This window comes from Ascaphus truei, chromosome 21 (assembly GCF_040206685.1).
Source record: "Ascaphus truei isolate aAscTru1 chromosome 21, aAscTru1.hap1, whole genome shotgun sequence".
In the NCBI taxonomy this organism is placed as follows: Eukaryota; Metazoa; Chordata; class Amphibia; order Anura; family Ascaphidae; genus Ascaphus; species Ascaphus truei.
This window is the reverse complement of record NC_134503.1, coordinates 16,691,709-16,714,837: the sequence shown is the minus strand read 5'-3', so window position 1 is coordinate 16,714,837 and position 23,129 is coordinate 16,691,709. Positions and strand designations below refer to the sequence as shown.

The window sequence follows — 23,129 nt, the reverse complement described above, 5'->3', positions numbered from 1 at the left end:
AACAAAAACAAACAGAGTGCATAGCGTAATACTGCGTGGTGTCTGATACAAATCTTCAGTCCTGGTTGTATACATTATATATATTATTTTTTATTGTACATGTTGGGCGCCACAGATATACATTTCTTTCCCACATAAAGAATTTAACAAGCAAATGTAACCATGTTAAAAGCCAAGATTTGGCTTTTTATGTTTCTCTGAAAATTTACTACAAATTGCGTTTCTGAGGGCCTCGGTCTTAAAGCAGCAATACCTTCAAAATCCTATATGTGTGTTTTTTTTTTAACTAAATAAATCAGAGTTTTATTAGATCATACAGTACTTACTGAAATACTCCCAATCTTTGTACCCCTTTTAATGAGTTTTAATGTATTCAGTGTAACCAGGGCTGCCCCCATTTTGGGTTTGATTCGGAGACTACGGGTTTCGGCTAGGTATCTCCCGGGTTACGGGTTGAGAGGTGAAATCTCCGGGTAACTGCAGGGCCTTCTGGGATGTTTGGTGCAGAGACATGTGCGGTGCCTCCGCTCTTACCTTCTTCCGGCAGCGGCATCATCAAGGCGGCATCGCCCCAAAAAATGATCAGATTTTGGTTTTAAAAAGTCACCCAAGCCACTAGGTGCACAATCGCCAAGAACTGCAAATAGTCTACCGGCCCACCCCCCGCCCCCCACCCATCTTTAAATCAAATAAACAATACATTCTGGCATATAGTTTATATGGAAAAATTCAGCTTATGTGGATGGCTCCACCTCTCAGTTCTCGGAGCTTTGGGCCCCTTGGTTCCGACATGCAGGTATATCCCCATCTACTATATATTTGTGAAATCACTGTATGTCTGCGTCCCAAGGGTCAATCGCATTGGACCTTGGGCCTGTCACTCCTGCTCAGGCCATGCCCGCCCCCGCACACCTCTCATTGGCCTACGTCCAACACCAATGCCACACTGTCCCACCCCTCACTGACTCTCATTGGCCTGCGTCCAATGCCCGCCCCCGCACACCTCTCATTGGCCTGCGTCCCACCCCTCACTGACTCTCATTGGCCTGCGTCCAATGCCCGCCCCCGCACACCTCTCATTGGCCTGCGTCCCACCCCTCACTGACTCTCATTGGCCTGCGTCCAATGCCCGCCCCCGCACACCTCTCATTGGCCTGCGTCCAACACCAATGCCCTAATACTTCCACACTGTCCCACCCCTCACTGAGTTTTGGGAACGCTGGGGCCACGCTTCACAGCTATCAAAACCTTCACGTCTGCTACCACAGACTGCCGAATCAGGTACAGCAGTGTTTCCCAAACTGTGCGCCGCGGCGCCCTGGTGCGCCGCGGCTTGGCTAGAGGGGCGCCGCGATCAGGGCCGCCAGCAGCGGGAAACAAGGGCTGCTAGCTCATTTAAAAAAAACCTCTGAGGGGAAGCAGAGGAGCGGTCACGTGACCGCTCCCATCCAATGGGGCTGCAGCCTGCCCGGCATTGCAACTGCATAGCCACCAGACAGCAGCAGCACCAAGGTGTGTGTGTGTGTGTGTGTGTGTGTGTGTGTGTGTGTGTGTGTGTGTGTGTGTGTGTGTGTGTGTGTGTGTGTGTGTGTGTGTGTGTGTGTGTGTGTGTGTAAAACGGGCTGCAGGGTGTGTGTGAAAAACGGGCTGCAGGGTGTGTGTGTGTTGTGTGTGTGTGTGTGTGTGTGAGAGAAAAACGGGCTGCAGGGGGTGTGTGTGTGTGTGTGTGTGTGTGTGTGAAAAACGGGCTGCAGGGTGTGTGTGTGTGTGTGTATATATGTGTGGTGTGTGTATATATGTGTGGTGTGTGTGTGTGTGTATATATGTGTGTGTGTATGTGTGGTGTGTGTATATATATATATATATATATATATATATATATATGTATGTATGTATGTATGTCTTTATTTGTATAGCGCCATAAAATGTACATAGCGCTTCACAGTAGTAATACATGTCATATAAATAACAAATATAAATAACACATCATGGGAATAAGTGCTTCAGACATACTGTAAAAGTAACATTAAGGAAGGAGTCCCTGCTCCGAGGAGCTTACAATCTAATTGGTAGGTAGGGAGAACGTACAGAGACAGTAGGAGGGAATACTAGTAAGTGCGTCTGCAGGAGGCCAAGCTTTGTGTCATGTGTCCATGATTATCCAGTGCTACTCATATGCTTCTTTAAGCAGATGTGTCTTAAGGTGGGTCTTAAAGGTGGATAGCGAGGGGGCTAGTCGGGTATTGAGGGGAAGAGCATTCCAGAGGTGTGGGGCAGAAAGTGAGAAAGGTTTAAGGCGGGAGAGAGCTTTAGATACAAAGGGGGTAGAAAGAAGACATCCTTGAGAAGAACGCAAGAGTCGTGATGGTGCATAGCGAGAAATTAGGGCTAAGATGTAATGAGGGGCAGAAGAATGTAAAGCTTTAAAAGTGAGCAGTAGAATTGAGTGTGAGATACGCGATTTAATCGGAAGCCAGGAGAGGGATTTCAGCAGGGGAGACGCTGAGACAGATTTAGGAAAGAGTAGAGTGATTCTGGCAGCAGTGTTTAGGATAGATTGTAGGGGAGACAGGTGAGAGGTAGGAAGGCCGGACAGCAGGAGGTTGCAGTAATCGAGACGTGAGAGAATGAGGGCCTGAGTCAGAGTTTTAGCAGTTGAGTAACAGAGGAAAGGGCGTATCTTTGTGATATTGCGGAGGAAAAAGCGACAAGTTTTAGAAACGTTTTGAATATGAGAGGAGAATGAGAGAGAGGAATCAAGTGTGACCCCTAGGCAGTGTGCTTGGGCTACTGGGTGAATGATCGTATTTCCAATAGCAATGTGGAAGGATGTAGTAGGGCCAGGTTTGGGAGGTAGTATAAGGAGCTCTGTTTTTGCCATGTTAAGTTTCAGTCGGCGGATGGCCATCCAGGATGATATTCCAGAGAGGCATTCAGAAACTTTGGTCTGTATAGCAGGTGTAAGGTCAGGGGTTGAAAGGTAAATTTGTGTGTCGTCAGCATAGAGGTGATATTTAAACCCAAAAGATGTGATTAGGTCACCTAGAGAGAGTGTGTAGAGAGAATATATATGTGGTGTATATATGTATGTGTGGTGTGTGTGTGTGTGTGTGTGTGTGTGTGTGTGTGTGTGTGTGTGTGTGTATGTATATATAGATATATATGTATGTGTGATATATATATGTGTGTGTGTGTGTGTGTGTGTGTGTGTGTGTGTGTGTGTGTGTGTGTGTGTGTGTGTATATATATATGTATGTGTGGTGTATATGGATGTGTGTGGTGTGTGCGTGTGAATATATTTATCAAAGTTGCACAATGTTAATAAATAATTTATTCTCACATGTCTTTTTTTTTTTTCATTTTTAAATATTATATAATACACACACACACACACACACACACACACACACACACACACACACACACACACACACAGCTACCAAGTGACAAACACACACAGTGATACCCGCCTACCAAGCGCGCTTGCTGTCTCCTCTGCCAGGACAGCGAAAAGCTCCTGGTAGAGCGAGCGGCAGCAAGCAAGAGCGAGCAGCAGCACCTAAGCGCTTACTATGTCCCAGGCCAGAGGAACTATAGCAGCGCTGATTACAGATGCAGGGGCTTTGTGCATCTGTTCAGCCCGGCTCAGCGACGCTGAGAGAGGGAGGCCCGGCGCGCACGCTGGAGGAGCAGCACCGGGAGACTGAGAGAGAGAGTGAGGTCAGAGAGAGAGTGATGTCAGAGAGAGAGAGAGTGAGGTCAGAGAGAGAGAGGTCAGAGAGAGAGAGTGAGGTCAGAGAGAGAGAGAGAGAGAGAGAGAGAGTGAGGTCAGAGAGAGAGTGAGGTCAGAGAGAGAGTGAGGTCCGAGAGAGAGAGTGAGGTCCGAGAGAGAGAGTGAGGTCCGAGAGAGAGAGTGAGGTCCGAGAGAGAGAGTGAGGTCCGAGAGAGAGAGTGAGGTCCGAGAGAGAGAGTGAGGTCCGAGAGAGAGAGTGAGGTCCGAGAGAGAGAGAGAGGGAGGTCAGAGAGAGAGAGAGAGGGAGGTCAGAGAGAGTGAGAGAGAGTGAGAGAGAGAGTGAGGTCAGAGAGAGAGAGAGTGAGGTCAGAGAGAGAGTGAGGTCAGAGAGAGTGAGGTCAGAGAGAGAGAGTGAGGTCAGAGAGAGAGAGTGAGAGTGTGTGAGAGAGACACCAACTGCGCACTGCAACTGTTAGGTATGTATATACACCTTTGTTTTTACTTTGGGCGCCGCGTAAAAATCCTGATCGCCTTGGGGAGCCTTGAAAAAATTCTGATTGCCTTGGGGAGCCTTGAACCGAAAAAGTTTGGGAACCACTGAGGTACAGAATCTACACACAACGCACAAACACAGCGCACACACACATTCACACAACACCAAACACTGCAGACTGCCTCTTCAAACCCCCCCTCCCCTCCATGCCACACATCTCCCTCCCGCAACCGGACCGCGAGGCCGCGGCCTCCACTCACACACCATGGCAACGATGTCCCTCCCCCTATCCCGCTACCTCACACAGTGTAGCTCCCGCGAACCGCACAGCACGCCACATCTCCTGCACCTCACACAGCTCCCTACCGCAACCGGACCGCCAGGCCCCCTACCCCGCTACACCATGCCACCAATGTCCCTCCCCCTATCCCGCTACCTCACACAGTGTAGCTCCCGCGGACCGCACAGCACGCCTCACATCTCCTGCACCTCACACATCTCCCTCCGCAACCGGACCGCGAGGCCCCCTACCCCGCTACACCATGCCACCAATGTCCCTCCCCCTATCCCGCTACCTCACACAGTGTAGCTCCCGCAAACCGCACAGCACGCCTCACATCTCCTGCACCTCACACATCTCCCTACCGCAACCGGACCGCGAGGCCCCCTACCCCGCTACACCATGCCACCAATGTCCCTCCCCCTATCCCGCTACCTCACACAGTGTAGCTCCCGCGAACCGCACAGCACGCCTCACATCTCCTGCACCTCACACATCTCCCTCCACAACCGGACCGCGAGGCCCCCTACCCCGCTACACCATGCCACCAATGTCCCACCACCTATCCCGCTACCTCACACAGTGTAGCTCCCGCGAACCGCACAGCACGCCTCATCTCCTGCACCTCACACAGCTCCCTACCGCAACCAGACCGCGAGGCCCCCTACCCCGCTACACCATGCCACCAATGTCCCTCCCCCTATCCCGCTAGCTCACACAGTGTAGCTCCCGCGAACCGCACAGCACGCCTCACATCTCCTGCACCTCACACATCTCCCTACCGCAACCGGACCGCGAGGCCCCCTACCCCGCTACACCATGCCACCAATGTCCCTCCCCCTATCCCGCTACCTCACACAGTGTAGCTCCCGCGGACCGCACAGCACGCCTCACATCTCCTGCACCTCACACATCTCCCTCCGCAACCGGACCGCGAGGCCCCCTACCCCGCTACACCATGCCACCAATGTCCCTCCCCCTATCCCGCTACCTCACACAGTGTAGCTCCCGCGGACCGCACAGCACGCCTCACATCTCCTGCACCTCACACATCTCCCTCCGCAACCGGACCGCGAGGCCCCCTACCCCGCTACACCATGCCACCAATGTCCCTCCCCCTATCCCGCTACCTCACACAGTGTAGCTCCCGCGGACCGCACAGCACGCCTCACATCTCCTGCACCTCACACATCTCCCTCCGCAACCGGACCGCGAGGCCCCCTACCCCGCTACACCATGCCACCAATGTCCCTCCCCCTATCCCGCTACCTCACACAGTGTAGCTCCCGCGGACCGCACAGCACGCCTCACATCTCCTGCACCTCACACATCTCCCTACCGCAACCGGACCGCGAGGCCGCGGCCTACACTCACACACCATGGCAACGATGTCCCTCCCCCTATCCCGCTACCTCACACAGTGTAGCTCCCGCGGACCGCACAGCACGCCTCATCTCCTGCACCTCACACAGCTCCCTACCGCAACCGGACCGCGAGGCCGCGGCCTACACTCACACACCATGCCACCAATGTTCCTCCCCCTATCCCGCTACCTCACACAGTGTATGACAACACCTACCACTGGAAATCAGATGTTCGTTGAAATAAAATATGTTTTCCTAACTATTTTACTGTCTGTATAATGTACACAACACTCACCCACACAAAACCCCCTCATACACACACACACACACGCAAACATCCTGTCATTCTATGCCACACACTACACTCAAAAACATGCCATTTTTAACATGTGTATGACCAACAACACGTACTCACACACGTCACACACACAACATGCCTCATACACACACACGCCATCACACACCAGCAACACACACACATGCTCTCACACACACCACACACCATGCCACCGATGTCACTCCCGCTATCCCGCTACCTCACACACTCTACCTCCCGCGGAACAACCAGCACGCCTGACATCTCCTGCACCTCACACATCTCCCTCCGCAACCGGACCGCGACGCCGCGGACTACAGTCAAACAGCATGCCACCAATGTCACTCCCGCTACCTCACACACTGTATGACAACACCTACCACTGAAACTCAGCTGTTCCTTACAATAAAATATGTTTTCCTAACAATTTCACTGTCTGTATAATTTATTCTAAAACACTTCTCACACCACCACTCACACACAACACTCACCCACACAAAACCCCCTCATACACACACACACACACACGCAAACATCCTGTCATTCTATGCCACACATAACAACAAATCACACCTCACCTTCACCCTCATACTACACACACTACACTCAAAAACATGCAATTTACAACATGTCTATGACCAACAACACGCACTCACACACGTCACACACACAACATGCGTCATACACACACACATGCCATCACACACGCCACATACACACATGCTCTCACACACACCACACACCATCACACACAACACACACACAAATACACAAACACATGCACACACGCACTCAGCAACGCCACACGCCCTCAACCACGCAACACACGTACTCACACACACACACCAACCTCCTCTGCTGATACAACACACAAAACAACACTTCAACATAACCTTAACTACCACACACAACACAACCACCACTAAACAAACACACACACCCAACCCACTGTTCCAATTACCTACCCTTCACCATACACACTACACTGAATACAATGCACATTTACACGTCTCACCACCCACTCCCATTGCACATCAACATCCCACCACACACAAACATATACAACAACACAACACCTCCGCTACTAACACACCTAGCACAATAAATCACCTCTTCCTTTCAATAACATATTTTACACAAAACATTACTATTTACACATCTGTCTAATTTATTGCACACAAACACTCAACTAACCAACACTGACACACACACTCACACACCACACACTCACTATCACATCACACACTCACTCATCCACACACACACCCCACACAATCAACAATCACACACAATAATTACATACACACACTATTCTGCCACACACACAGCCAACATTAACACAAAACAAAAACACACACAACATTTCAACACCTACACAAACGCACACCAAACACAAATAAATACCCCTCAATACTGTCACACTTTATCAATTTACAAACTTTTCACAGACCACAACCGGATGCCTTCAACACCTCGACGCTTCAACGCTGTGCCAAAACACACAATACAATCATTGGATCGAACTGCGCCTTGACACAACAACATTAGGAAGTATTGTAAACACAATCGCACTGAAACACTTCACTAACATCACACACAACACCTACCTCAACACACACATCAACAACTTTTAACAACACATCACAACTTACACACACAACACCTCCAACACCTACAATAACGCACATCACAACAACAACACCAAACACACATCTTCACAACACAAAACATGCCACCCAAAAAACACCTTCGCAAAACAAAACATACACACCCTGACAATGAACGTGACACGCACACACACACACACAAATTATATGTACTGCACCACACAATGCACACACCCATTTCACACACATTGAAATCCACGCACACAATGCTAACAAACAACTCACAACGGAATACACAATAGGTCAACAACAAATCTAACATTACATCAAATACACTCCTCTCAACAATGGACATTCACATCTTTCAAGAAGCATTTCCAACAATAACATTTTCAAAAATAACTACCGTAACAACTAACATACACTTCAAACATTTGCCCTCATATACATGTGCTTTCTACTACTGTTGATTTACAAACACAATTCTAACTAATATTACATAACATTGGCATCACATTACAACTTTCACATACAACATTTACACATACTTATTCACACTTCACATCCCGGGCAACGCCGGGTTTCTCAGCTAGTATATGATATATCATATATAGATATGTTGCATCTAAATTGATGTTCACTATACAGTAGGTCCCGCTTTTCAGCGGCCCGCTTTACGGCGTTCCACACATACAGTGGTACCGGAAAGTGGCCCGCTTTACGGCGTTCCGCTCATACAGTGGTACCGGAAAGTGGCCCGCTTTACGGCGTTCCGCACATACAGTGGTACCGGAAAGTGGCCCGCTTTACGGCGCTCCGCTCATACAGTGGTACCGGCGTTCCGCTCATACAGTGGTACCGGAAAGTGGCCCGCTTTACGGCGTTCCGCTCATACAGTGGTACCGGAATGCGCAGATGCCGAAAATCGCGGGTTCTGCTTTCCGCCGATTTTCGCTTTGCGGCGGGACCATAGAACGGAATTCGCCACATTACCGGGGCCCGCCTGTATTACATATGTACAAATGCTGTCCCCTTCCCTCCTCTCCTAATCCCTCTCCTAATATGATATTACCAGACTATATGTATCAATGTTCCCCCCTCCCTATTTCTTTGAAAACTGATCAATAAAAACGTAAGTAATAAAAAAAATTAAAGAAGTCTCCCGGGTGTAACTCGTTAAACATGTCACTCATTAGTACACTTTAGTCCTCCAGGTTATTTCTATGGTAAAAGCATGGAACCGTGTTTATTGGGGCTCTGTGATCAGAGTGGGAGCGAGAGGTGGGAGGTGAGGGGAAGGAATGAGATAAAGCTGGCAGGAGACGAGTTACGAGATGATTCCTCCTCTGTTACAGAGGAAATCGCAGCTAAGAGTAGCTGAAGGGGGAGAGAATAGGCATAGAGAAAGGCAGAGGGGATCTCTCATCGAATAGAGTTCACTTTGTCTTTAAAGTAGGATTGGAGGATGAGAGGCAGGTATTTGAAGGTTGGAATTCAACGCAGAGAAAGGGCATTGTGCGTTACACCAGGAATTTGTATTGGTGAAAATCAGTAAGAGCTGGAGAATGTTTCCATAGATGCTCAGAGTGCAAGAGCGTTGACAGTATGTCTTGAGTGTTGAGCGTAGGTTGTGGGTTAAAGCAGTGAGAGTGCTGTAGATGATGGGAAGCATGCTGGTCTCGGCAGTTGAAAAGGATAGAGTTCTAGGTGGTGACAAGGTTATCAGAGTTGGTGCACGATAGAGAAGAGAGCTTAGAGCTCAGGGAGGATTCCAGAGCTTCATGGTCCATGGATTGACAATCTCAGGAATTGTTAGGGTGGGGGGGGGGGGACAGGCAGTGTAAAGAAAGGTAGATTGGACATAACAAGGGAGATAAGATGATGGTTCAAGAGTGGAAAAGAAGAGATAGAGAAGTGAGAAAGAGAATAGTTTTTAGTGAAGACAAGGTCCTAGTAGTGGTAATTATTATGGGTGATGGAAGCAGTCCATTGGTGAAAGTCATAGGAGGAAGGAAGAGAGTGAAAACAGGAAGGAAGGCGACCGGGTTGGGGGAAATATCTCCAGCTGCAAGTAGCAGCAGTAGAAAGAGAAAAAGTTGATGAGATTGGGACTTGTAGAATTGTATCTCGCCGTGAGGAGTAGAAGGAGGTGGAAATAGAAAAGGAGACAGGTTTATGGGAACAGTGCCCAGGGCCTACAAGGGAATAACTGATAGTATACCGCTCGCCAGATAGCAAATATTGTAGCCGTTGCAAAGGGATAGTACTGGCATAGCAAGTAGAAAGGAGGCAAAACAAAGGTCTCCCGCAGATCCCTTTTGCCACTGCACAGACAGGCTAATATGTGTATTATAATAGCAAGGATAGAGTGCTCCTTGATACAGATCAGAATAGGCTGTAGGGGAGACCCTGGTAACTGCACCCAATACTAGGAGTGACCAATTACCTAAAATAGCCAAATCGGCAAAACAATAAACTTTTATTCAACATATATGCATACAGTACAACGACGCAAAATCTGTAGGTATTAAAAACAACTAAAACTCAGGTATGGGTGTATACAGGAGGCTAAAATAATGAATATATAGTGATAATACTAGTTCTAATGTGAAATCCTCCTGATAGACTGCTCAAAATCTAAGGGAGGTGTAGGAGGGGGAAGTGTGCCTAGTAATGTCAGTATAGCTGATAATGGCAGTTTCCACCCTCCTAGATCAGAGGGGAGGGTGTCTAGAGGTATATAAATGCTCACATATAGTAACTACCAGAGTGTGGTATCTCAGCGTGCATCAACCATATAGTGAAAGTGGATGCGTGTGGTAATGTACTTGTGATAGTATCGCCACCAGTACGTCATAGGCAGCCCACTAAGCCCGTTGGGTATTTAGTAGTGACACAGTCAGCCAGTAGGTACCTCCTACCTTGAGAAAGCGCCAGCCCCCGAGCGCGAAACGTACGTCGGGATGACGTCATCGCGTTGACGTTGGAGGTTACGGGTGAGACCGCTCTGATACTGGGGAGGGAGGGAGCGAGTGTTTACCGGAGGTTTAGGTTATCTCAGCGGTACTGTTGGGCAGTGATGTGTACTTACAACTGCTGGTAGCTGTGTACCTAACGTTGTGGGCTGCCTATGACGTACTGGTGGCGATACTATCACAAGTACATTACCACACGCATCCACTTTCACTATATGGTTGATGCACGCTGAGATACCACACTCTGGTAGTTACTATATGTGAGCATTTATATACCTCTAGACACCCTCCCCTCTGATCTAGGAGGGCAGATACTGCCATTATCAGCTATACTGACATTACTAGGCACACTTCCCCCTCCTACACCTCCCTTAGATTTTGAGCAGTCTATCAGGAGGATTTTACATTAGAACTAGTATTATCACTATATATTCATTATTTTTGCCTCCTGTATACACCCATACCTGAGTTTTAGTTGTTTTTAATACCTACTGATTTTGCGTCGTTGTACTGTATGCATATATGTTGAATAAAAGTTTATTGTTTTGCCGATTTAGCTATTTTAGGTAATTGGTCACTCCTAGTATTGGGTGCAGTTACCAGGGTCTCCCCTACAGCCTATTCTGATCTGTATCAAGGAGCACTTTATCCTTGCTATTATAATACACATATTAGCCTGTCTGTGCAGTGGTAAAAGGGATCTGTGGGAGACCTTTGTTTTGCCTCCTTTCTACTTGCTATCCTAGGGCCTACAAACCTTTTAGGGCCTACAATGTTTCACTTTAAGAAATACCTAAACAAAAACAAATCACAAAATAAGGGAAAACAGCAAATTTTAATTTAAAATGCCTTCGAAGTAGCGATAACTTTAAATATCGGGGAAAAAAGTATCGATGCCAAATATCGCTAGTGTCGAAAGAAACAAGCAAACGATGAAATTAGCCTAAGGCTGCGTCCATAGAAGGACAAGCAGCGCTGAGGCGTGCGGACGCTCCGCGCTGAGCCCCTGCATCCTCAATGAGGATGCCTTGAGAAGGGGGCTCACGCGAGCGTCCGCAGGCGTGCTGAGGCTTTGGAGTTTTCAGCCGAGTGCCAAGCTGTTTTTCAGCGCGCTGTCGGCTGAAAACATCCAATCAGCCTTAAGCAGTGTCAACGTCACGGCGCCGTGACGTTGGCGCCGTGACATTGACGTCAGTGCGTCGCGGGCGATTGGCCCAGCGACGTCACTGCCCCGCCTCCAACCACCTCCCCCCGGCTCCCTTCGCGCACGCTGGCTCGCCTGCAAGTCCGTGCAATCGCGCTGACTGAAGCAGGCGAGCCTCAGCGTTAGCGCGCCTCCACTCTCCCCACCCCTCTATGGCCCGGGCCTAAAAAGGAGTAAAAATATCGGACACACAGGCCTCGGGAAATAAAAGTGCCGAGGGCCTACGCAGGTCTTAAAGCGGTCCTGGGTGAAGGTGCAGTGTTAAGAGCACCTTACCTGAATGGTCCTTGTCCCTGCTGACTCCTTCCGGCAGGGCTCACTGCGTAATGTGACGCGTCAGCTGGCCGATGCTGCAAGATCTTAGTGATTTGCAGCTCTGACGCGTCACGTGGTGCGGCAGTCAGCCAATGAGGGAAGGAGGGAAGGAGCTAGATGGGAGGCGCCTTGGGAGGGGAGCAGGGAAGGAGCTTCGGGGAAAAGTGTGTGAGTGTATATGTATGTGTGTATATGTGTATGTGTTGTGTGTATGTGTTGTGTGTGGGGGTGGTGGTGGGGGGGTGGACGGAACAACGGCACCACGATCAGATCCCACCCCCCTCCCCGCCCGCTCCGGCTCCCTCAGACCGCATATCGCGGTCTGTGCCTGTCAGCGCGCCGCCTGTCTGCAGTGCGGGCGCGCTGACTGAGGGAGCGGGGCCTTAGCCTTAAAGGGAGTCTTATAACTAGACAGAAGATGAGAGCTTGATACGCAGAGAAAGAGTAACAGGGTAGAAATTGTGAGAGAATAGGCAGAAAGTTGTGTGTTAAAGTGAGGCTGTAGAGAAGTATGTGGGAGCAAAGTGATGCTATTGCAGGATAGGAAGGCAGACTAGGCAACCGTTTTACTGCTGTTGCTGTTGAGATAAACCACAGCATGCATGGTTTTCTCTTTATTTAAATGCAAGGACTGCCCGGTGTGCTCTTATAGTCCCACGTCTGTTCCGCTCTTGTTGATGACGAAAATTGACTTCAAGGATACTGGAGCCCGTCTTAAAGGATACACCCCAAAAAATAAATGACCAGAACAGATTGCTGCGTTAATAAGCTGGCATCACATGAACTGTGCACTCCACTGGGGAGCCGCATGCAACGTAAAGGAGCCCGTCTGTTTGGCAGTTTTCAGATTTTCGGTGGTAGTTCTATATCCACTAAGGTGGAAGTTCGGGCCGTTTTCGACCAAAAACCCCCATCGCAGTCAATGGGAATTTTTGGCTGAAAACGGCTCAAACAGCCACTCTAGCGGATATAGAAAAGTTCATTAGTCTCAAAATAATTACAATTTGAGAACTCAACAAAAATACCACTTGTGAGCACATTCACATGTTTGCAACCCTGCCTTTCCCCATTATCTCTTAGTATACAATGCTGCCACTGCAGCAGGGATTCTGGGTAATGACATGCAAATTAGTTAATTTGCATGTCAGGGCTCATGCGTGTTCAGTGCTTATTTTTACATGTGATCATGATAAGTTGTATCTTTCACCCGCTTCTCCCTGAGAAGTCTAACCACAGATAATCAGTGTGCCGCTAAGCAGCCTAATTACCTTGTTAGTCCCATCATGAGAGCTAATTTAAACACTGATTTTTAAAGTGGCTTCATCCTACAACCCATACATGCAGCGTCATATCAACAGCTCTCTTTCCTGCTGGATATAGTATTTCTAGGCTGATACCTCTTATGAAATGCCCCTTTAACCTTGCAGGTGGTGGCATCTCCAGCTATACCGATGAACCTTATAAAGCAGGCAAATCCCTGGAACGTTGCTTGAATGAAGCAATGAACATTATACCCAAGGACAGACAGGCGGAGACTCCAGTATATCTGGGAGCCACAGCTGGAATGAGATTGCTGAGGTACAGTAAGAGCAAAAGGCTGCTTATTACTAATGTGTGGATAGCGCCCCTTTCTACACTGCCCTACTCTACATCGCGGCTTTGAATGGAAGTGGGTAATTTTAACCTGCATTTCTCAGCATCAGTGCGCCCAGGTTCTGCAACACCATGTTTCGTTACCTTAAGGCATTTGGCTCTGAGAATCTAGAGCAGCTTGAAGTTGCAAGGCCCTGTGGGTAACATTAATAGCATACACAACATTAATAGGCTACACTATCTCTACTGGACACCTAGTCATAACTGTGTGTGTGTGTGTGTGTGTGGTGTATGTACAGTATATATATATATATATATATATATATACTGTGTATGTACAGTATATAACTGTGTGTGTATGTGTGGTGTATGTACAGTATATATGTACAGTATATATGTACAGTATATATTCCCCGTGACTCGCTCCCCTGTTCCCCGTGACCCCCCCCCCCCCCCGGGTGACCGCTTGGTCCCCGATGTGCCGCCCGGCTGACACAGGCGCGTGCAGGCGGCGGCAGGAAGCGCCCTGTGTGGGCCTGGGGCGCGAGGCTGCGCGCCTGAAATAGGTGAGTTACTGGGGCCATATGTTGAGACGGGAAGCGCAGTGGTGTGACTTACCTGGGTGGGAGGTGTGTGTGTGTGTGTGTCCTTTGGCCCGTCACTCCGCCTCAGGCCAATGAGAGGTGTGCGGGGGCAGACGGGCCAAGGGAGCCATCTCATTGGCCTGAGGCGGAGAGACAGGCCAAAGGTCCAATGTGATTTCCCCTAGGGATAGGGAACACAGTACAGACAAGGAGACATACATACAAAGGTTTGAGAAATATATAGATAGATACAGCAGCGGAAGTTAGTATTTTAAAACAGAATAGAATCATGATGCAAACAGCTAAGGAATGCAGCACTAGGCGATGTGGCTTTTTCGCGGTTTGCGCATGCGCAGACGGCCTTCTGTCGGCTTAGCATGCGTTTCATAGACTGTAGACGCCCCCTCTGGCTCTGAGACACACGACTGAGGTTATTTGACTTTCTGCCTTTAACCCTTGACCCGCGCATACGCAGTGAGTGCGTTTCACGAGACCGGCGGATCACTGCGTTTCAGATAAGTTGTGCTCCGGCTTATTTTCCATTTTTCTCTAATTCTTGAGTGCTGGCTGCTGATTTAGTTTCCAAATGGTATCGTATTGCTTATTCTTCATTATAGGATCTGCACCCACACCAGTGACTGCTATTACGGAGTGCCTTCTGTTCCTTTGCTATGATATATATATATCCTTTAATGAAGAATAAGCAATACGATACCATTTGGAAACTAAATCAGCAGCCAGCACTCAAGAATTAGAGAAAAATGGAAAATAAGCCGGAGCACAACTTATATGAAACGCAGTGATCCGCCGGTCTCGTGAAACGCACTCACTGCACTGCGTATGCGCGGGTCAAGGGTTAAAGGCAAAAAGTCAAATAACCTCAGTCGTGTGTCTCAGCCAGAGGGGGCGTCTACAGTCTATGAAACGCATGCTAAGCCGACAGAAGGCCGTCTGCGCTGTGCGCAAACCGCGAAAAAAAAAAAAAAAGCCACATCGCCTAGTGCTCCATTCCTTAGCTGTTTGCATCATGATTCTATTCTGTTTTAAAATACTAACTTCCGCTGCTGTATCTGTCTCAAACCTTTGTATGTATGTCTCCTTGTCTGTATTGTGTTCCCTGTCCCTAAGGGAAATCACATTGGACCTTTGGCTGTCTCTCCGCCTCAGGCCAATGAGATGGCTCCCTTGGCACGTCTGCCCCCGCACACCTCTCGTTGGCCTGAGGCGGAGTGACGGGCCAAAGGACACACACACACCTCCCACCCAGGTAAGTCACACCACTGCGCTTCCCGTCTCAACATATGGCCCCAGTAACTCACCTATTTCAGGCGCGCAGCTCGCGCCCCAGGCCCACACAGGGCGCTTCCTGCCGCCGCCTGCACGCGCCTGTGTCAGCCGGGCGGCACATCAGGGGACCAAGCGGTCGCCCCGGGGGGGGGGGGGGAAGAGTCACGGGGAATCGAGTCACGGGGAACGGGGGAAGCGAGTCACGGGGAATGGGGGGGGGGGGCGAAGAGCGAGCCACAGGGAACGGGGGGGGGGCGAAGAGCGAGTCACGGGGGACGGGGGGGGGCGAAGAGCGAGCCATGGGGAACGGGGGGGGGCGAAGAGCGAGCCCCGAACCACGGGGAACGGGGGGGGGTGGGTGAAGAGCGAGCCCCGAGTCACGGGGGACGGGGGGGGCGAAGAGCGAGCCACGGGGAACGGGGGGGGCGAAGAGCGAGCCACGGGGAACGGGGGGGCGAAGAGCGAGCCCCGAGTCACGGGGAAGCGGGGGGGCGAAGAGCGAGCCACGGGGAGGGAGACGGGGGGGGAGGGGGCGAAGAGCGAGCCACGGGGAACGGGGGGGCGAAGAGCGAGCCCCGAATCATGGGGGACCGGGGGGGAGGCGAAGAGCGCGAGCCAGCGGGGGGGAAGGACCCGGACTGGGGGCGAATAGTCATCCCCAAGCCCTCTCTCCTTTCCCTCCCCACTTGTCCCTTTTTGCTCCTCCCCTCTAGCCCCTTCCCCACTGCCGAGCCAGCCGGGGGGGGACGGACGCCCGGACGGGGCATGCGGATACATAAATTATGACAATACATATGCCCCCCTGCTCTCCACCTCCCTCCACTCCCCTTCCCCCCACTCCCCTTCCCCCCACACCATCCCCCCACTCCCCTTCCCCCCCACTCCCCTTCCCCCAACACTCCCCTTCACCCCTCCCACTCCCCTTCCCCCCACTCACTCCCCCCCCCACTCCCCTTCCCCCCACCCCATCCCTCCCCACTCCCTTCCCCCACTCCCCTTCCCCCCCCACTCCCCTTCCCCCCCCACTCCCCTTCCCCCCACCCCCTTCCGCCCATCCCCACTCCCCAACTCACCTTCCCCCCAACCCCTTCCCCCCACTCCCCTTCCCCAACCACATCCCCTTCCCCCACCCCCTTCCACCCACTCCCCTCCCCACCCACCTTCCCCTCCCACCCATTCCCACCCCTCCCCCCCTACTCACCCCTTTCCCCCCCACTCCCCTTTCCCCCCCACTCCCCTCCCCCCCTTCCCCCCCTCTTCCCCATTTCCCTCCCCACTCCCCTTTCCCCTCCCCACTCCCCTTTCCCCCCCACTCCCTTTCCCGCCCCCACTCCCCTTTCCCCCCCCCACTCTCCCTTTCCCCCCCCACTCCCCTTTCCCCCCCCACTCCCTTTCCCCCCCACTCCCATTTCCCCCGCCACTCCCCTTTCCCCCTCACTCCCTTTCCCCCTCCCCGCTTCCCTTCCCCTTCCCCCTCCCTCCTCCATCCCCTTTCTCCCCCCACTCCCCTTTCCCCCCCCACTCCCCTTTCCACCCCACTCCCCTTTCCACCCCACTCCCCTTTCCCTCCCCCCACTCCCCTTTCCCCCCCACTCCCCTTTCCCCCTTCCCCCCCACTCCCCTTTCCACCCCACTCCCCTTTCCCCCCACTCCCCACTCCCCTTCCCCCCACTCCCCTTTCCACCCCACTCCCCTTCCCCCCCTCTCCACTTTCCCCCCACTCCCCTTTCCTCCCCTCTCCACTTTCCCCCCACTCCCCTTCCTCCCCCACTCCCTGTCCCCCCACTCCCCTTTTCCCCCCACTCCCCCTTTCCCCCCCCACTCCCTTTCCCCCCCCCACTCCCCCTCACCCCACTCCCCTTACCCCCCACTCCCTTTCCCCCCTCCCCTTTCCCCTCCCCTTTCCCCCACTCCCCTTTCCCTCCGCTCCCCCTTCCTCGCCCCGCTCCCCTTTCCCCCCCTCCCCCCCTACCCCCCCCCTCCCCTCCCCCCACTCCCCTTCCCCTCACTCCCCTTCCTTCCCCCCTCCCTTCCCCCCATTCCCCTTTCCCCTTCCTCGCCCCGCTCCCCTTCCCCCCCCGCTCCGCTCCCCTTTCCCCCCCCTCCGCTCCCCTTTCCCCCCCTCCGCTCCCCTTTCCCCCCCATCCGCTCCCCTTGTCCCCCCCCCACGCTCCCCTTCCCCCCGCCCATCGCTCCCTTTCCCCCCTCCGCCTCCCCTTTCCCCCTCCGCTCCCCTTTCCCCCCCTCCGCTCCCTCTTCCCCACCCCCCCCTCCGCTCCCCTTTCCCCACCCCCCCTCCGCTCCTTTTCCCCCCCTCCTCCCCTTCTTTTCCCTCCTCCCCTTCCCCTTTCCCCCCCCTCCTCCCCTTCCCTTTCCCCCCCCTCCTCCTCCCCTTTCCCCCCTCCTCCTCCCCTTACCCCCCCCACTCCCCTTTCCCCCACCCCCCACTCCCCATTCCCCCCCTCCGCTTCCCTTTCCCCCCTTCCCCCCACTCCCCTTTCCCCCCACTCCCCTTTCCCCCCCCCTTTCCCCCCCTCCCTTTCCCCTTCCACCCCCCTTTTCCCCCCCCTCCCCTTCCCCCCTCTCCACTTTCCCCCCACTCCCCCTTCCACCCCCACTCCCTTTCCTCCCCCCCACTCCCTGTCCCCCCCACTCCCTTTCCCCCCCCCACTCCCTTTCCCCCCCCACTCCCTTTCCCCCCCCACTCCCTTTCCCTCCCTCCCCTTTCCCTGCACTCCCATTTCCCCTCCTCCCCTTTCCTCCCCCCGCCCCGCTCCCCTTCCCCCCCCTCCGCTCCCCTTCCCCCCCCTCCGCTCCCCTTCCCCCCCCTCCGCTCCCCTTTCCCCCCCCTCTGCTCCCCTTTCCTCTGCTCCCCTTGTCCCCCCCGCTCCCCTTTCCCCCCCTCCGCTCCCCTTTCCCCCCACTCCGCTCCCTTTCCCCCCCCTCCGCTCCTTTTACCCCCCTCCACTCCTTTTCCCCCTCCTCCCCTCCCTTGTCCCCCCCTCCGCTCCCTTTTCCCCCCCCCGCTCCCCTTTCCCCCCACCTCCGCTCCTTTTCCCCCCCTCCTCCCTTCTTTCCCCCCCCCCTTCCCCTTCCCCCCCTCCTCTCTTTCCCCCCCTCCTCCCCTCCCCTTCCCCTTCCCCCCCCCCTCCCCTTTCCCTCACCCCTCCTCCCCTTTCCCCTCACCCCTCCTCCCCTTTCCCTCACCCCTCCTCCCTTTCCCTCCCCCTCCTCCCCTTTCCCTCCCCCCCTCCTCCCCTTTCCCTCCCCCTCCTCCCCTTTCCCTCCCCCCTCCTCCCCTTTCCCTTCCCCCTCCTCCCCTTTCCCCCTCCTTCCCTCCTTTTACATCTGTTGTGTCACCAAAATATACATTGTATTGTGGTGTGTTTACAATAAACCATTTTTAAACAACATCATATTACATTTTATTCCATCTTTCTTTTCAACATTATTATCCAACCTTTACAACAAATAGTCACCTATTGTTTCCACGATTTATAAATAATACTACCTATTACGCATTTGCATCCCGGGCAACGCCGGGTCTCTCAGCTAGTATAGTTATATCTTATTTCTGAAAGCGTCATATGTGGCTATGTCTGTATGTGTCTCCCTGTGTCCCTCCCTGTGTCCCTAGCGGCAATCCCATTGGTCCCTTGGCCCGCCCGCCCCTGCACACCTCTCATTGGCTTGAGGCGGAGTGATGGGCCAAAGGAGAGACACTCACACACTCACTCTCCTCGGATCTGCGCCAGTCCCACTCTCCACCACCTCTCACTCCCGTCGTGTGTGTGCCCCCTCACCGCAAACCCCCCCTCACCGCAAGCCCCCCCTCACCGCAAACCCCCCGCCCCCCATTATCGCAAACCTCAGCCTCCCCGGCGCCAAGCCTCCTCCACCTCACCTCTCGACACGCCGCCAGCAAAACTCCCGCCGCCTCTCACACGGCGCCGCCTGCCACTCAGCTCTTCTCATCAGGGCCCCGTATTACCGCCGGGAGCGCCAGCAAGCAGTTAACCCCCCCCCCCCCCGTGCGGCCGAGCCGGAGCACCGGGGCGCAAGGAGGTAACCCCCCCCCCACCACACACAACCCCCCCCGCGGCCGGGAGCATCGGCTGGCGCAAGGAGTTACCATCCCCCCCCCCCCACAACCCCTCCACACAACCCCCCCCCGACGTCCGGGAGCACCGGCTGGCGCAAGGAGTTAACCTCCCCCCCACAACCCCTCCCCCCACACACAACCCCCCCACACACACACACACCCCCCCCCCCCACACACACAACCCCCCTTCCCCCCGCGGCCGGGAGCACCGGCTGGCGCAAGGAGGTACACACACACTGACTCCACCTCACCTCTCGACACGTGCCACTCAGCTCTTCTCATCGGGGCCCCGTATTACCGCCGGGAGCGCCAGCAAGCAGTTAACCCCCCCCCCGCGGCCGAGCCAGGAGCACCGGGGGCGCGCAAGGAGGTAACCTCCCCCCCCACCACACACAACCCCCCCCCCCTACGGCCGGGAGCACCGGCTGGCGCAAGGAGGTAACCTCCCCCCCCCCCACAACCCCCCCCCCCCCCGCGGCCGGGAGCACCGGGTGGCGCAAGGAGGGAACCTCCCCCCCCCCCACACAACCCCTCCACACAACCCCTCCCCCCACACACAACCCCCCCCCCCCCCCCCCCCCCCCCCCGCGGCCGGGAGCACCGGCTGGCGCAAGGAGGTACACACACACACACTGACTGGCTGACACACACTGAATGGCGCACGCACACACACTCACTGACGCACACACAAGCACTGACTGACTGCCACACACACACAACCCCTTACTGACGCACACACACACACAGAGTGACTGACGTGTAAACACACACACCGGCTGGCTGCCACGCACACATCCATGACTGACGCAACCACACACCCCTGACTGACACACGCACACACACCCTGACCGACGCACGCACACACACCCTGACCGACGCACGCACGCACACCCTGACTGACGCATGCACATACACCCTGACTAACGTACGCACACACACCCTGACTGACGCACGCACACACCCTGACTGACGACGCACACACCCTGACTGACGCACGCACACAAACCCTGACTGACTCACGCACACAAACCCTCACAGGCGCACGCACACAAACCCTCACAGGCGCACGCACACAAACCTGACAGGCGCACGCACACAAACCCTGACAGGCGCACGCACACAAACCCTGACAGGCGCACGCACACAAACCCTGACAGGCGCACGCACACAAACCCTGACAGGCTCATGCACACAAACCCTGACAGGCACACGCACACAACCCTGACAGGCGCACGCACACAAACCCTGACAGGCGCACGCACACAAACCCTGACAGGCGCGCGCACACAAACCCTGACTGACGCGCGCACACACACCCTGACAGCCGCACGCACATACACCCTGACTGACGCACACACACACACAAACTGACGCACACACACACTGACTGACTGACGCGCACACACACACACACTGACTGACGCACACACACACACACACACAGACTAACTGACGCGCGCACACACACACACTGACTGGCGCACACACACACACTGACACACACACTGACTGACACACACACACACACACACACACACAGACTCACTGCTGCACGCAAATACTGACTGACGCACACACTGACTGAGGCACACACACACACTGACTGCCTGACACACACTGAATGGCGCCCGCGCACACACACTGACTGACGCACGCACACACACCCTGACTGACGCGCGCACGCACACCCTGACTGACACGCGCACCCTGACTGACACGCGCGCACACGCACCCTGACTGACGCGCGCACACGCACCCTGACTGACGCACGCACACACACCCTGACTGACGCACACACACTTTGACTGACGCACGCACACACACCCTGACTGACGCACACACACACACACACACACACTGACTGACACACACACTGACTGACGCACGCACACACACACACACACACACACACACACACACAGACTAACTGACGCGCACACACACACACACACACACTGACTGGCGCACACACACTGACTGGCGCACACACACACACTGACACACACACACTGACTGACGCACACACACACTGACTGACTGCCGCAAGCACGCACACACTGATTGTGTGTGTGTGTGTGTGTGCGTCACTCAGTCTGTGTGTGTGTGTTTGTGTTTCTGCGTCAGACTCACTGACGCACGCACACACACACACACACACACACAGACTAACTGACGCGCACACACACACACACACACACACTGACTGCCACACACACACACTGACTGGCGCACACACACACACTGACACACACACTGACTGACGCGCACACGCACACACACACTGACTGACTGCCGCACGCACGCACACACTGACTGTGTGTGTGTGCGTCACTCAGTCTGTGTGTGTGTTTGTGTTTCTGCGTCAAACTCACTGACGCGCGCGCACACACACACACTGACTGACTGACTGACGCACACACACTGACTGACTGATGCACACACAATGACGGACGCACTCACACTGCATGAAGCTGTAAAGGGGGACAAACAGAGCTGTAAAGGAGGAGGGGGGGGACTGGATTGATGTGAATGGGGGACAAACAGAGAGGGGGGAGGAGAGAGGAGACAGAGAGGAGCGGGAACATTACATCCCGGGCAACGCCGGGTCTCTCAGCTAGTATATGTATAAAATACAATATGTAAGGCTGCTACTTCTTGGGTTATTTATAGGAAACAAAAAAAAGAGGGGATAGAAAGTAGCGCCAAATTGACATGTTGAAATATTGGGAAAATAAATGAGAATTTTCTAAAAATTATATGTATAAATCAAAATTATGAGTGTGTACACTAAGGATAATAAGGATAATAATAAAAAAAAATCTAATTGTCCTATAAGAACATGGATATATACACTATAATTGCATATATGTCTATACTATTAATACTATATCTACTATATATTTGTGAAAGTGTTCTATGTGTCCGTGTCTGTATGTGTCTCCCTGTGTCCCTCCCTGTGTCCCTAGCGGCAATCTCATTGGCTCCCTTGGCCCGCCCCAGCACACTTCTCATTGGCCGGACACACACATACACTCACACAGAGATACACACACACACACGGAGACACACACAGGCAGGACACTGAGACACACACAAAGATACACACACACTGAGACACACACAGATACACACACACACACTGAGATACACAGAAAGGACACACATATACAGACAGGACACACACACACACACACACACACACACACACTGAGATACACAGACAGGACACAGATAGACAGACAGCACACACACACACACACACGGAGACACACACAG

At 53.4% G+C, this 23,129-nt stretch overlaps 1 protein-coding gene across 5 annotated transcripts in view; it reads left to right on the top strand.

The window, feature by feature from the left end:
- LOC142472237 (ectonucleoside triphosphate diphosphohydrolase 8-like) overlaps positions 1 to 23,129 on the top strand; it is an 80,774-nt gene that overhangs the window by 22,480 nt on the left and 35,165 nt on the right. For all 5 annotated transcript variants that reach the window (XM_075579156.1, XM_075579153.1, XM_075579154.1 and 2 more), the window contains one exon: positions 13,715 to 13,865. In XM_075579156.1, the coding sequence (XP_075435271.1) occupies positions 13,715 to 13,865 (151 nt within the window). The remainder of the gene's footprint in view (positions 1 to 13,714; positions 13,866 to 23,129) is intronic.